Source organism: Squalius cephalus (genome assembly GCF_949319135.1).
Source record: "Squalius cephalus genome assembly, chromosome: 2".
NCBI lineage: Eukaryota > Metazoa > Chordata > Actinopteri > Cypriniformes > Leuciscidae > Squalius > Squalius cephalus.
The window spans coordinates 46,096,099-46,111,833 of record NC_137123.1 but is presented as its reverse complement, the minus strand read 5'-3'; the positions used below and the strand labels follow the sequence as shown (position 1 = coordinate 46,111,833).

The 15,735-nt window shown below is 40.6% G+C and overlaps 1 protein-coding gene across 1 annotated transcript; it reads right to left on the bottom strand.

Moving 5' to 3' along the window:
- Positions 1-3,985: 3,985 nt before the first annotated feature.
- synpo2b (synaptopodin 2b) lies at positions 3,986-7,045 on the bottom strand. Its single transcript, XM_079864776.1, has one exon. The coding sequence runs from the start codon at positions 6,814-6,816 to the stop codon at positions 4,813-4,815; it is 2,004 nt and encodes a 667-aa protein (XP_079720902.1). The 5' UTR covers positions 6,817-7,045; the 3' UTR covers positions 3,986-4,812.
- Between the last annotated feature and the right edge of the window lie 8,690 nt (positions 7,046-15,735).

The window sequence follows — 15,735 nt, the reverse complement described above, 5'->3', positions numbered from 1 at the left end:
ATCAAAAATTATAAGGAAACATCAGTACTTTGTTTAGGCTTGGTTTGTAGGGAATTACAAACCTGCGTACATATATTCAAACGCATAACTATAGAACCACTTCTTAATGCGCATGTGAATGCCATCAGCGTTTCTCACAGGTTCGCGTTTAAAGTCTATGTAGAGAGAATTGTGTCGTCTTAGCGGCCCCTAATTTAATAACAAATGATTGTTGCGACGGAAGCGAATCAATCATAACTAACCTTAGCTGGAAAATAACTTTACTAAAGAACCGCTATAAAGCCAAAACAATCTCTGTTACCATAAATTATACGTTTATCTCTGTAAAGCTGCTTTGAAACAATCTACATTGTTAAAAGCGATATATAAATGAAGATGACTTGACTTGACATATAAACATTAAAAACTTGATTGAACCAATAAACCACTTTTATGATTTATTTTCATACAAAATCTGTTGCAATGTTCAATAAAAAACTTTTTTTTCCTGCAATCAGGAGTACGTTTTTTACGAGGTGGCTAATTCGTACAAATTCATATGACCTCACTTGTACGAATTTGAAACATTTTTGCTAAATCGTACATATTTTATGAGTTTTGCATTTGCATTTATGCATTTGGCAGACACTTTTATCCAAAGCGACTTACATTGCATTTCAAGGTACACATTTACATTCTTATCAGTTCTTATCTAGCTTTCCCTGGGAATCGAACCCATGACATTGGCGTTGCAAGTGCCAACGCTCTACTGTTTGAGCTACAGGAAAGCTGAATTCATACGAACATTGGATATGTACAACATGTGAGTTAATGTCAAATTCAAAGAGTTCCGGTGTTATATTCTACCCCATTACTGATTTGAGTTGTAACTAGGGACAGATGTAGGCCTACACTATGCAATTAAGTGTAAGTGTACTGTTATCCTGTCCACATATTTTTATGTGAATTTTGAGATATAGCCTAAAAAACCCTGGATGGCAACATCAGGATTTGCAAAAATTCAATTAATGTGCACAAAAAAATTGTGAATTCAGTTGAGGCAGGTGATTTTTTTTTATCTGGTAAGAAGACGTGCATAAACTACAATGGAAACAAACTGACTGAATAAATCCTGCGTTACGCAAAAAAAAAAAGAAAGAAAAAAAAAACTCACGTGACTTTGCCTCAACAGAGGATGTAACTGATAACTGGTCTCATTGGAATCATCATAGGGGTTGGTTGAAATATTTTTAATAAACTGTTACAACTATCCCCACCCCAAACAGCCATAACATAGCTAACTGTTTTAGCATGTGGGTTTGAAGTTAGCATAAATACTACAGCATAAAATTAAACTAGAGAAACAGTTACTACAGGTCATGTAAGTTAAATAATTGCATGTATAATTCAATGATTAATTAGCAAAAAATAATCTTGATGAAAAATTACTTTCTTACCTGAAAATCTCTTTTCTGACCTGTCAAACAGACAGTTTGACATCTAACCCTGTGTTACAACACTCCCCATTCTCCCTAAAACATACACACATACTGTGTAAAATAATTTCCTCTTTGAGGTCAATTTAAAGTTTCTAACCTAATACTAACTCCCCTGAAAAAAAAAGTGAATTTCACTCCTTTTGTGCTCATAGTGTAAAAGATAAATTGTAATTATATTAAATTACTAGAATGCTAGGCCAACAAAATACTATTAACTGACAACATATTTTTCACTACTGTGAGTTTCATTCCACACCCACCCAAAGCAGATTTTACTCAGAGTAGGTACACACAGTTCCTGGCAAGAATGATTTTTTTCTCAGTACACACAGTCCTGCTTAATTTAAATCACTAAAAGCTGTGTCTTGTATTGACGATGATGAATATAAGTAACTATTTTTTTATTACTCTTATAAACTACAAAAACAAAATTTGGTTTTGTCCACTTATCTGCTCACTCCCAACAACCACAAAATAGATTACTTGTACCAAGTTAATTGCACACCAATATTATACAGTGAATAGCAGTGAACAAAAGGACACATTTTATATTTTAGTTTTTACTGAATAACAAATTTCCTAAAACTTCTGTAATGAATCAATTCAAATATCAACTCATAAAGCCCAATTTGTAATAGCTATTCTATTTATTTTGATCAATCACAATAATATTTTGATTACAGTTTCCAACTGACTCTATGCGATTGTGGATAGTTTGTGTGATGTGTGGAATTACTTGGCAGAGAACTACCCTTGCTGTACCTGTTGCTGGTCACCAGAGGCTGGAAAGAACGGAAAGGCGTCCCATATACAATGGGTTCTTTTGGCACTGAAGAAAAGCTGTTAGTAGGGGATGTAACAGCTATTACAGGGGCCATCTCCTGTGAGCAACCAGCTAACTCATAGAATACTCTTTGCTTCCATTCTGCTGGCGTTTCTGGTAGTGATTTTCTATGAGTAGCAGACATTTTGACCTCATCGAGAACAAAGGGGCTTCGAGCAACTGCCTCCATAGAAGGAAGTAGTTTTTTGGGCTGCTCCGACCAAGAATATTGTCTGTTCATTGATTCACGTGTTGGATGGACATCTGAGGTGGATACAGGGAAAGCGGAAGACACATAGGACAGTCTCTGAGGAAAAGACAATGACTGGCTCCTGCTGAATCCCTACAGAGCAAGACAGAAGGACATTCACTTATTAGTTCTAGTAAAACAAGTTGACACAGTAGTTGACTCATAAGCCTTATCAAGTAATCACAGATTTAGTTTGTAACATAAATAAACTCTTGATTCTTTTGGATTTCTAACAAGACTTTTTACACCAAACAAAATATAAATTATTACATGCATTTAGACTGCCCTCATCTGGACAGTGTCTGTAAATGCTCTATAGAGACATTGTGCTCATTTTAGGTTAGGGGAGGTCAGGGTTGTTTGGCTACTGGGGTTGGTTGGCACTGGATTAATTCTGTGGTTATAATTAGTCATCATGATTTATAATTAGACTGTCACAACATTTTTGAGAGTGGTGACACTCTTGATAAGAGTAAGATTTTTTAAATATTAATAAATATGAATATCAGTTAATAGAGACATGTAATAATTGTAAATTATTGTATGTAGACATGTAAAATGTATGTAATTGAATTATATATAATTAAAATAAAAATAAAAATATTAAACATTAATCATATTTAACACATTAATCATATAATAATAAAAATATAGGCCTATATATTTGACAAATATTGTGATTATGATTTTTTTATTCTATTTTTCAAACAGTCATCTGAAATATTTTTGATTTTACATAACTTTGTAACTTAACTACAAAAGTCTATACTCAGTTTGGGAAGGTGGGGGGACTTCATTGGAGGAAAAAAAGAAATGTCTGCAAGTCATAAAGTAAGCTCTGAACACAATCTCCAAATTATTATCTCAAAAATTCTGACATTGCGTCATGACAGCATTGCCATGGGCTGTTCTAGTGTCGTCATTAGAGCATGATGATTGAGTTGGGAATGGGGTTATTTCAGCACTTACCTCTAGTTAAAAACACTTGACTAGTTAATAAGTGTAAGACCTATCAGATTGCTAAGCAGAGATGGTGTCTTATTAGGGTTTGTGTGTTGCAAACATGGTGGAGCGAGAGCTATATTTAAAATTAGCTACGTACAGAGTTAAGAAAAGCTACCCATAGTATTTCAACAATTTGTGAAGAACAGAATTATTCGGACAGAATAAAGACTACACTCGTCGACACTGTTCAAATATGGTATGCCAATGCAAAATCACATCATTTAAGTTTAAAATTTAGAACTTAATTTAGAACTTATTGACCCAAGGTGTATTTTTATTACACTGAAGGTGTTTCATTTAAGGACTGGTCTTTGCAGAAACAGATAGAAAGCAAGTAGAGTAACATGAGCAATATGGAAATACCAGAAAGAGAACTGTGGTAAAATTGGTAAAGAAAAGCAAATAGAGAGCGCAGAAAGCATTAAGTGAGACAGAGCTGATGGAGATATTTATTAAAGGGAGACTTCAAGAAGTGCAAGGGAAAGAAGAAACAAGAACAGAAGAAACATTGTTCAGATTGATATTTGAATTAGTACAAATTAATGTAAAAGTATTCTGTACACCTATCCTTTGTTTTCTGAATTTGAACAGTCTGCTAAATACAGTACAAATAATTAATTTACAAAGTACATAAGAATGAATTAGAGGTCTGACAGAATTGCAAAGGAAACTCAGTCCAGGGGGAGATCTAGTATGTTGATTTGGAACTGTAGCCAAAATGTAGCACCTAATGCTTTTAACACTCATTATTTCATTGGTGCTTTGCCTGGCCACACATATCAGAAATGTAAATTCCTTTTCACAATCCAGGGCCACTTGGCATAATGAGAAAATATTTATCAGGTTTCTTTTTTTTTTCTCCACAAAATACAGATAAAAATAAATGCAATTGTCATTCAATTGTGAAACTAATCAAATCTAATCAAATCAATGTATGCTATAAATTGTAGAACTGTTCTATAATGTATGAAATTATTATCTTAAGCATTTATCTAGAAAGTATCATTAAAAGGTTCATTACATGAGGAATCAAACTTTCTTTGATCCTTGACATTGTACTATAAAAAATTGTTCAGACCACAAAAATCCCTCCTAACTGCAAAAACAGCATTTTTTTTAATCTGCCAAAACAAAATGTTTTTCATGTATATTCTATTCTGTTTTTATTTTTTATTTTTTTGTGCCAACATTTTTTTACTAACTTTACTAACATTAAAAGTGAATCAAGAGACATTAAAATACTACAATGTCATGACCTAAAGTTGTAAAATTACTGGTTTCCATTGCTTGCCAGTGTTTGACTTTTTGGCTGAAAACTTTGGTCTTGGAGTCACTGGTAATGCACATCGTGAAGCATATTCATTTTTCATGGGTAAAGAAGACCCTACAAAAAGATTGGCCCCAGTGCTTCCAGGAGCATTGGAGATGTTTCTGGGGCCATCATACATGGACTGCCGTTTCCCATCTAATTGTCGTGGAACAATGGTTGCCTCATTTGATGTAGACTGATGGACAAATGGGTATGGAACACTTACCTCTCCAGTGGCTTTAGATGGCTTTAGAACTGGCTGTGAACTTTTGAAAAAACTATTTGGGGATGAAGAGAATGTTGTAGATGGCTCATAAGCGAAGGACTGGGTCTTAAAACTGGTAGGGGGTTGATAAGAAGTTTGTTTAGACTCTTCAGGGGAAACTGCTTCCTTAGCTTCTAGAGTGGAGTTGTAGGTAAAAAGTGAGGAGTTCAGTTGGTAAGGCTGATGTTTCATAATGTCCAGAACATTGAGATGTTTGGGTGGTGGATTCATCTTCTCCTTGCTTGCTTTAGGCTTTATCTTTGGACTAGTTGAAGGGGGGGGTTGTTTAACTGCTGCAAGAGGATAAAAGGGGGACAAAATAGGATTGTAGGACACTGGAGGTGGGGCACGGACATTAGAAGAGTATTTCCAAGTGCTTGGCATTGAAAGTGTTGGCGATGAGGATCTTGCCTTGTTGGCTCGCACAGTCTCATCGTCCACCACAAATTTTTCCATACGGGACTGTCTACGAGCAAACAGTTCAGCTCCTTTTCCTTTAAGGTTCAGCCCCTCAGAATCACCTGCATCTGATGAATACCCTTTAGGAGAAGCTGATGGAGCCTTAGATGCCTGAACATATGTGCCCAGGTGTTGGGGTGGACAAGAAGCAACAGAGTTACCATCATTTTGTGACCTTGATGTTTTAAACTGGGAAGCACCAGCATGGAGTGAATCTGGCTTATGTGCCTGATGTGGTTTTGGAGTCCAGGCTGATTGATGCAGATCTGGTGAGTGGGATGGAACCCAAGCAGGTGATGCCTGCTGTGATATCGGTTGAGATGATAATGAGGGCCGGGCTTTTCCAGCAGGCTGTAGCTTTGGTGGGTTTTGTTGGGGTACTGCCTGTACCTGGGTCTGCCCCATAACTGGAACTAAGCTTGATGCTGCAAGGGGACTCCTAGAGATGGCACGGCCCTCTGTGGTCCAGGGAGGGTGAGCTGGGTTGATAACAGGTTTAGGTAGGACAGGTGGAGGGTTTTTCTGCTTGATCTTTGGAGCTTGCATGAAATTGCATGCTTCAGCACCCAGACTGAGAAAGTCCTCTTCTGGAACTGACTCTGTTAAGGACTTCTGATCTCCTTTCTTTTGAAGCAGGGTCATTTCTTCTAAGTCTGCCTTGCTTGCTCCTCTCCTTTTAGTTTCTGGTAGGATCCTCCTTTTAATTGCAGGTATAGCAATACGTTCATCACGTGAAGCAATGATGTCTGATGTGGGGGACCAAACTTGTGGGGTTGTGTTTACTGGAACATTAACTTTGAATATGTTTTCAAGTTTCTTAGGTGTTGGGCTTGAGACACCTCTGACTGGTGAAAAAGTTTTTTGGCCTTGACTATGACCACCAAGGAAGGGCTTAGCAGTTCTGTTGGGAACAAGGGGTCTGGGAACAGTCAATCCTTGGTATGGATCCAGACCATTCATACCATTTGCTGATTGTGGCAACATCTGTTGATGAATTGGCTGCTCTTGATACTGCTGTTGTTGTCTTTCATAGACATCTTGTGGGGCTTGTGTACTTTCTTCTTGCGGAGGACGCTTTACAATTTCACCTACTGGTTCCACAATTGCATCCACTGGTATGCCTTTTCGTCTCATTTCCTCTTGTTCTGCAGAAAGATCATCCATCCTTTGACGCCTCTTGGCAAACATAAAGACTCCCTTGCCTTTTGTCTGTGGAAGATGCTCCATTGTTTCCAACTTATACTCGGCCTGTGCTTAAAAATTCTGATGTAGCTTAAAACAGTCCGTTGGTTCTGATCAGTCGTCTTCTCAGAATAAATTTTTGAAGAGCGTGGCAATCTGACTTCCTGATTTACTTTGAAGTGTACAAACTCATTCTTGTCCTGAAATCTGTCTTCTAGAAGATGTACCGTAACTAACCAGTGTGAACCTTCTGACCCTTTAACACGTCTTGAACATCAACACACCCTTGTTTTGGCAGCAGTAAAAAGCAAAGCGTTATGTTTACTTTTAGAGTTGACTTTTTTCAGCTGTCTTGCTGACTGTACCTCACTCCGTCTTAGTCCTGTGAAAGAAAATTCATGACAAATAAATATATAAATAAAATGGCATGAAAATGATGAAGAATGGAAATTCATAACACAATATAGGAATTATTTAGAAATTCATACATTAATGCATTTGGGACAACATGATGCAGCATGGGCTCATAGGCCACATACACAGTGCAGGTAAATTCAGTGGTCAGTTCACCTTTTAGTACTTAATCCTGTTCTGTAAGCACACAGTTCAGCAATTTACGGGAGGGAAAACCACATTCTTAACTCGTGAAAAATTCAAGTAGTGACAACCACATTTACACACATTCTATGCAGTGTGTACGGATCTGAAGTGAACAACTAATTGTTAATGATGTTTTTAAACGTGTTTCAAAGTTGTGTCTCTCTTCTGTACACACGGTGCAAGAAATCACAGGGAACAAGAAATGTCTTGACTCATTAGTGTTGCCAGATCTTGCTAGAAAGAAAAATGCAAATAAGATCAAGCCCATAATAAACGTATTTCCTAATACCAAAATAATGCAACCTGCACTAAACTGGATCGCTATATGAGCCAAGTCCAAACAACATGTCCAAAGATACTTAATAAACGTTGCTTATAATAAGTGGACATAAGTGGCAACACTTAAAGAGCTTGCTTTCACACATAAACAAAACAAGACGGCTCAGCCGACGGTGGTTTAGTGTTCATTGAACATAAGTCTTTGCTCGCTGTTATATTACTTTGGTAAAAAAATAACGGATATCAAACGTGCGAGATGCCAGAACGTTGCTATGGTTACCACAGTGTCAATCATCATAATTTCGAGAGTGAGTTCAGTTCTATACACACACAAAACAATAATTTAGGGGATTCGTAAAACATTGTTAAAATAGTCCAAGTGACTACAGTGACTACAGTTGCTCAACCCTAAGTTTATCAAGCAACATTTATCAAGTTTATCAAGCGACGAGAATACATTTTGCACAAAAAACCCCCATAAAATAACGACTTTATTCAACTATTCATTTTCTTCTGTGTGGGCCTCTGACATGAGGTCATGAGAGTGCCACAACACATGCGCGAGAATATGATGGGAATCATGATCATTTGATCTATCTTTTGATTCATTTGAATCATTTGATTCAAAATCTATCTTTACGACTTTGTAAAAAAAAAAAAAAAAAAAATTATAATGCTGACATTTAGCTTTCTAACATTCAGTTTAGTCCAAAGCATCCTGACTTTCCGAAAGCTTTTTTATGTAAAAAAAAAAAAAAAAAAAAAAAAACCTTGCAAGAGGTCATAAAACCCCAACTAAAGTGCTTATCTGTGCAAACTGTGTCAGTGCTGCTAACACTGTGGTGGGGTGGCAGGACTATGAAGGGAACAAGTGAGTAAGTAAAATAACAAGTAAAATAGTGAGGGGGGTGGGGTGTGGGGGGTGGTGTCCATTTAATGGAGTCAGGGCTCCTCACCAAGGGATCGTATGACAAATCTCTACTGACACATGCTGGTGCCTATCAAACCAGTGGCTTGAGGACAACTGCACTATTGCACTATTATTTAAGAAGCTCTCAAATGTGTTTAGGCATATGGCTTGCCTCATCCATCCCAAACCATTAACAGTATTGACAAATGATGATCCATGTAAGACATTTTTTTTTCTACATTGATCTAAATTCACTTTCTGCAGTCTTCTAATTGCATATTTAGACAGCTCTCCACATCCAACATCAAAACCGAACAATCCTTGAGTGTTTCAGTCTGTGAGGAAATTTATGCACGTTTATAGAATATCAGCATAATCAGACGATACATTGCCTCGTATAGCAAGCGAAGGCCAGTGTGAAAACCCTATTCCAGAATTGGTTGGTTATTTCTGTCCAGGCACTTTAACAGTCAAGGCATACTCATCCAAGCAAGTACCTTACAAACCAGCCAAATGATCAAGTTTCAAATATATTTTTAATTTATATTTTATATTTTATATTGTTATAATTATATTAATCCTATTAGAGGTATTGAAGGTTCAGTATATAATGCATTAAATAAAAAAATGTTTTTAAATTTCTTTCATTAAATAACATTAGACAATAATAATCATCAGTGGAGAGGTGAAGAAAAAGAAAAACACAAACAGATATAGACAAAGACAGCCACTGAAGGACAGATTTGGAGAAGATTTGTCTTACGTGCCTGTCTTGCTTGGTGTCTGCTGAGTCTGGTCGGTTCCGTCAAGGAGCCAGTGCCCCACCACTCTGCCTGCTCAGCACCCCGGACTTGAATTCCACTTAACACACAGGAGGTCCCACACATCTCCCTCCTCCTCCTCTCCCGTCTCCTCCTCTTCTTCAGCCTTTTTTTCTTTCAGTTTACAAGGAATCTAAAAGTTCCTGCTTCAAGTTCTCTGGGTTCTAGTGAGAACCTGTGGTAGAAGAGCATTAGTCCACTTGAGTTTGTTGTTGTGTTCAGATATGGGGAGGCAGGTACTTTGAGAAGGGTCCATATCAGTCTCTTCAGTGTGGGAATGGGGAGTTGCTCTCTCACGTCAAAATATACTGATAGAACCATCATTTAAGTGACCAGAGAGATGTACGCTTGCTTGGTGGGGCTCTTGATGCTTGATAACACTTTCTGTTTCTCCACACTGGATCCATGAACACAAATAGCTTCCATTGCAGTACAGACATCACACAAATGGACATGCAGAGTAATTGCTATTGCAAGCAAATATTCATTGCTTGATTTCCCCATATTACAAGTCAAGTCACCTTTATTTATATAGCGCTTTTTACAATACAGATTGTTTCAAAGCAGCTTTACAGTGATAACAGAAAAAATAATGCAACAAAGTTTGTTTCGGCTGTAGGCTACAGCAAATCTAGAAGAAAATAGGGTAACACTTTATAATAACTGCACACTATTAATCATTAGTTAAGCATTAGTAAATAGTTAATTCATCATTTAGAATGCATTAATAGACATTAATAAGCAGTTTATAAATACAGCTATAAATGATTTAATCTTGATTTATAAGCATATCTATAATGTGTTTAATAATTGTATTTTCATTCTTTATTAATAATCTATTTATCATTTCTAAATTAAGTATTGCATTATTTACAAACCAGTTATTTAGGAGTTGTCAGTGGTTCATAAGATCACTTAGAAAGTGTAAGTAAATGATTAATAAACTATTTAAATGTACATTCATACATCTTATTATTCAGATATATAGTAATAGTTATAGTGTGTTAATAAATGCTGTATTAACATGTACTTCTACTGTAATGCATGGTTAATTCAGGTAGTTATAAAGCATTTAGTAGTGGTCAGTTAACTATTTTTGTGAGCTCATCTAAAGTGAAGACTAGTTATGCCTCATAAAGCATTTACAAAGGAGATTTAAAGGCTCGGTTATCGTCTAAACAGAAAAAGGAAACAAACAACACAGTGATACAGAACATGGATATATTTAAGATTTATAAATGTACATTTAAGTAGTTTATTAATCATTTACTTACATTGTCAAAGTGATCTTATGAACCACTGACAACTCCTAAATAACTGGTTTGTAAATAATGCAATACTTAATTTAGAAATGACAAATTGATCATTAAGAAAGTATGAAAATACAATTATTAAACACATTATAGATATGCTTATAAATCAAGATTAAAGCATTTATATCTGTATTTATAAACTGCTTATCAATGTCTATTAATGCTTTATAAATGATGAATTAACTATTTACTTATGCTTAACTAATGATTAATAGTGTGCAGTTATTATAAAGTGTTACCGAAAATAGTGTCATAGTCTTAAGTAAGTTCAGTGATAGTTAATTTCTGTTGTAAAAAAGTTATTAATTTAGTATTTTCACTGCGATTTTACGTATTTATGAATGAACAGCTCCTTTCAAAATCTTCCCAGTCTACTGACATTTGTTAAGACATCTGCTTTAAATATTACAGTGCTCATGATAACTTTCGTTAACTTTACAATAAGTAAATCCACACTCTGGGATTAGAGGAGTGAAAGCAGGAGATAAAGAACATAAACTCTTACTAGATGCAGATGGCATTTTTGCAGTCATAACTGATTCTCTGACCTTTTTACCACAGCTAATGGATGTTATACAATCCTTCTCAAAATTGTCAGGTTACACTGTCAACTGGAATAAATCTGAAACTACCCCCCTTTCCAAATCATGTTTACCAGTTATGGTAGAAAAGTTTACATTTAAATGGGTCCCTAAGGGAATGAAATATTTAGGAGGAAATAATAGCACTCAATTTACACCCACCACTACAGATGTTCAAAACTAACCTGGAGAAGTGGGAGAAAATCAAACTGACTCTTTTGGGGAAAATCTGTATTATTAAGATGGTGATAGCCCCCCAGCTTAACTATGTCCTAATGATGCTTCCGATTAAAATACCAACTTAATTTTTTTAACAATTTGACATTTTAATGAAAAAAAACTTTGTGGGATGGGAAAAGGGCAATAATTAATCTAAACAAGTTAATTGCCCCTTAAGAGGAGGGCTGGGTTTTCCTGATTGTAGACTATATCATTTGTCATTTGCTATGGCAAAAATAGTTAAATATTGGAATCAGGAAAAAGATAAAACCTACTGGATGAATGTTGAATATAAAATATGTTCACCTTTTACTCCTATTGAAGTATTTTCGCAGTCTGCTACTACAAACCTGTTCCCTTTCGTTCAGTCACTCTGAGTTACATCAGTGACTGACGAAATGGGGGTTTTGCTTAGAAGCCTATCACTTTCGAGTTCTTACAAAACGAGCCAATTGGCAAAACAATGCCATGGGTCTGCGGAATTTGCATAGAGCAAATCCGCCCCACTGCGTGGGTATAATAGGAGCAGCGCGGCAATCTCGCATTATGTTTTTGCTTCGGAGCTTCTAAGTAATCTCATTTCTGCTACTGGTCTGTGCAGTGATCTGCCAACAGTGTGTGTTTTCTCCATGGGTGCTTCAGCACTACTGTTGAGTTTTATCCTCTCTAAAAGAGCTGCACGCGGCGCATCTTTTTAAAGATGTCTCGCCCGTGTTTTTCTGGGTGCGGTAGACAGATTAATTCTGCTGATGGGCACATACACTGCCTGGCGTGTTTGGGCTTAAATCACGCTCAGGCAGCATTCGTGGATGCGTCATGTTCTCATTGCGGGAACATGACCATCGCAATGTTGTGATCGAAACTCAATGACCTCCTTAGTAGTGTCCCCTCTGCCACACCCCAATCTATTCTCTCCATGAGAGGGGATACTTTGGCTGGTGGCCAGGGTCATCTGCGGCTGACGGTGTGGAACAACCCGATGAATTCTCCTCGGGCCACATCCCCCTCTTCCACATTGCAACCCGTGAGGTCTCCTTCGGGGGTACCAGCATTGCCCGAGTCTGATCCAGAACTGACTGCCATGCTTTCCCAGGCAGCCGCGAGCATCGGGCTTGTGTGGAACCCTCCGCCATGCTGAGCGCTGAAGGCTTGATGATTGTTTTTTGGGTTTTTGGGCCAATTCCTTTCTTCCCGGAAATGCATGATGAGGTCATGAGATCGTGAAAGTCTCCTTTGACTTTTCACGACTGCTCGGCGGCCTCTTCCGCCTTCTCTGCCCTCGATGAGGCCACGGCCAAAGGGTACACTGGGGTCCCCCCGGTGGAGCATTCTGTGGCGTTACAACTGTGTCCCCAGAGCGCCTCCACCTGGTGTGGCGACCCTAAGCACCCCTCCAAAGCCTGTAGGTTTTCATCTACTCTGGTGGCGAAGATCTATAGAGCTGAGGGGCAGGCTTCCTCCTCACTGCATGCTATGGCCATCCTACAGGTCTACCAGGCCACGGTGCTCAAAGACATGCACGAGGGTAGGGCTTATCCAGGGCTCATGGAAGAACTGCGTGCCGCTACCGACCTCACTCTATGGGCAATGAAGGTGACATATTCTGCCCTGGCGGCCAGCTGCTGCCTCCACCCAGCCGCCAGCTCAGACGCCTCAGTCTGATCGCCGCTGAGGGCGCCCTCCTGCGGCTCCTGCCGCTCCTGCCCGGCCCCAGTAGCAACCTTCACCCGGGCCGCGCCGTGGAGGTAGCTGCAGAAAGGCGCCCCAGCCCGTACCAGCCCCACAGCCGGCCAAACGCCAGCCGAAGTGGCACTCCTGATACGGGCAGCTCAGAGATGGGCCTCAGTTCTTCTCAGGAGGTGCTAGCAGGGCCACTCCTTCCCCTGGCCGGGGGAGAATATTTTGTTCTCCATTCCTCGCTGGCCTCACGGTCGGCAGCACCCCAATCTGGTTAAAGAAAGAACTGACATTTCTATCTTCTACACTCCGCCTCGCCACTCTCGTCCCCCTCTGTCGCCAGACCCCAGGTGGGCCGGTCATTCCGCCTCGCTGCCCCATCGTGGGTATGTCTGTGGTTCACATGACCCCGCTGGTTCAGTTTTTGGGAGCCTGGCTAGAGCTTCTCAAACTGTCAGGCTGGTTCGCAAGAACCATCAGGTTCGGCTATGTGATTCAGTTCGCACGGTCTCCTCCCCACTTCCATGGAGTCCGCTATACCATGGTGGGTGGCAATGCCCCTGTCATGCGTGTGGAAGTCGCCACTCTACTGTGAAGGGTGCTATCGAGACCGTCCCTCCAGTCGAAATGAATTTTCGAATGTGTTCGTCTGTTGGATTGGTTTGCAGTGATCGACCTGAAGAGATGCGGAGAAGGGACCTACTTTCATGTCTCCATTCTTCCTCGACACAGGCCGTTTCTTCGATTTGCTTTCGAGGGGCAGGCATACCAGTACACGGTACTTCCATTCAGGCTAGCCCTGTCTCCTCGCGTCTTCACGAAAGTCGTCGAGGCAGCCCTTGTGCCACTCCGGCAACAACGGGTTCAAATCCTGAACTATCTCGACGACTGGCTGATTCTAGCTCACTCTCGAGAGCAGGTTTGCGAACACAGGGACCTGGTGCTCCGGAACCTCACCCATCTGGGCCTTTGGGTCAACTGGGAAAAGAGCAAACTCTCCCCCTTGCAGAGAATCTCTTTTCTCGGTATGTAAATCGACTCTGTCGCCATGTACACGCAGCTTACGAGCAAGCGCGCACAGTCACTGCTGAATTGCCTGAGTCAATTAAAGGGCAAGAGTGCAGTTCCACTGAAGTTATTTCAGAGGCTCCTGTGGCATGGCATCCGCAGCGGCAGCCACGCCGCTCAGACTGCTTCATTTGAGACCGCTTCAGCACTGGCTTCACGATCGAGTCCCGAGATGGGCATGGCAACAGGGCACGCTCCGAGTACCAGTTACCTTAGCTGGCCGCAGGGCCTCCGCAAGTATGTGTTTCCCCCAGTGAGCCTTCTTACACAGGTCCTGTGCAAGATCAGGGAGGATGAGGAGCAGGTCCTTCTGGTTGCGCCTCATTGGCCCACCCGGATTTGGTTCTCCGAACTGGTGCTCCTCGCATTTCCAGCAGCCTCTGGAACCCACGTCCCGATCTGTGGAACCAGCATGTGTGGGTTCTGGATGGGACGCGACAGGTTTGAGTACCCTACCACCTCAGTTGGTGGCTACCATCACTTCTGCTAGGGCCTTGTCCACGAGACACGCCTATGCTCTGAAGTGGGACCTCTTCGTCACCTGGTGTTCTTCTCACCGAGAAGATCCCAGAAAATGCTTGATCGGGTCAGTGCTCTCCTTCCTCCAAGAAGGGTTGGAAAGAAGTCCGTCTCCTTCCACCCTGAAGGTTTACGTGGCTGCGATCTCTGCGCACCACGACCTTGTAAAGTCAAAAACAATGGGACAGCATGACCTGGTCGTCAGGTTCCTGAGGGGGGTGAGGAGACTAAATCCTCTCATAAATCCTATATCTAAATCCTGCATACCCTCTTGGGACCTCTTCAGGACATCAGACCAGATCTTTGTCTGTTTTGGTGGGAAGCTGAAGGGAAAGGCTCTCTCCAAGCAAAGGTTGTCTCACTGGATAGTGGACGCCATTGTCTTGGCTTACCAGAAGCAGGGTCGTCCATGCCCCCTAGGGGTGAGGGCACACTCCACCCGGAGTGTGGCCTCCTCCTGGGCTTTAGCGCATGGCGCCTTGCTAACAGACATCTGTAGAGCTGCAGGATGGGCAACACCCAACACTTTCGCGAGATTCTATAATCTCCGGGTAGAGCCAGTGTCCTCTCATGTACTCGCTTCTACTAGCCAGTAAGTAGGACCTGCTCTGTGTCATTGCTTGCTGCGCCATTCCTCTCCACGGACAGGATACGTGCGCTATTCCACTCAGATGAGTTCTCCTTAGACCCTGAGTTCCTCCTGCACTGTCGATGCCATCACCAGAGTGCATGCCCGGTTGGTCAGCCCTCGTGATTGGCTAGGTGCTTCCATGTGCATGGTTCCCCGCTTGGGCAACCCCCACATGTGTATTTCCACTGTAATTCTCCCCGAGCATATGTTTTCCCTCTGAAAGACCTCTTACCATCTCAAGGTTGAAACATTCCACCCTGCAGGCTGGATACCTCTGAGTTTCCATATGAATCCCGCTCTCAGGTCATATGTGTATTCTAAGTCCTCCCTATGTGTAGGCGCTGTG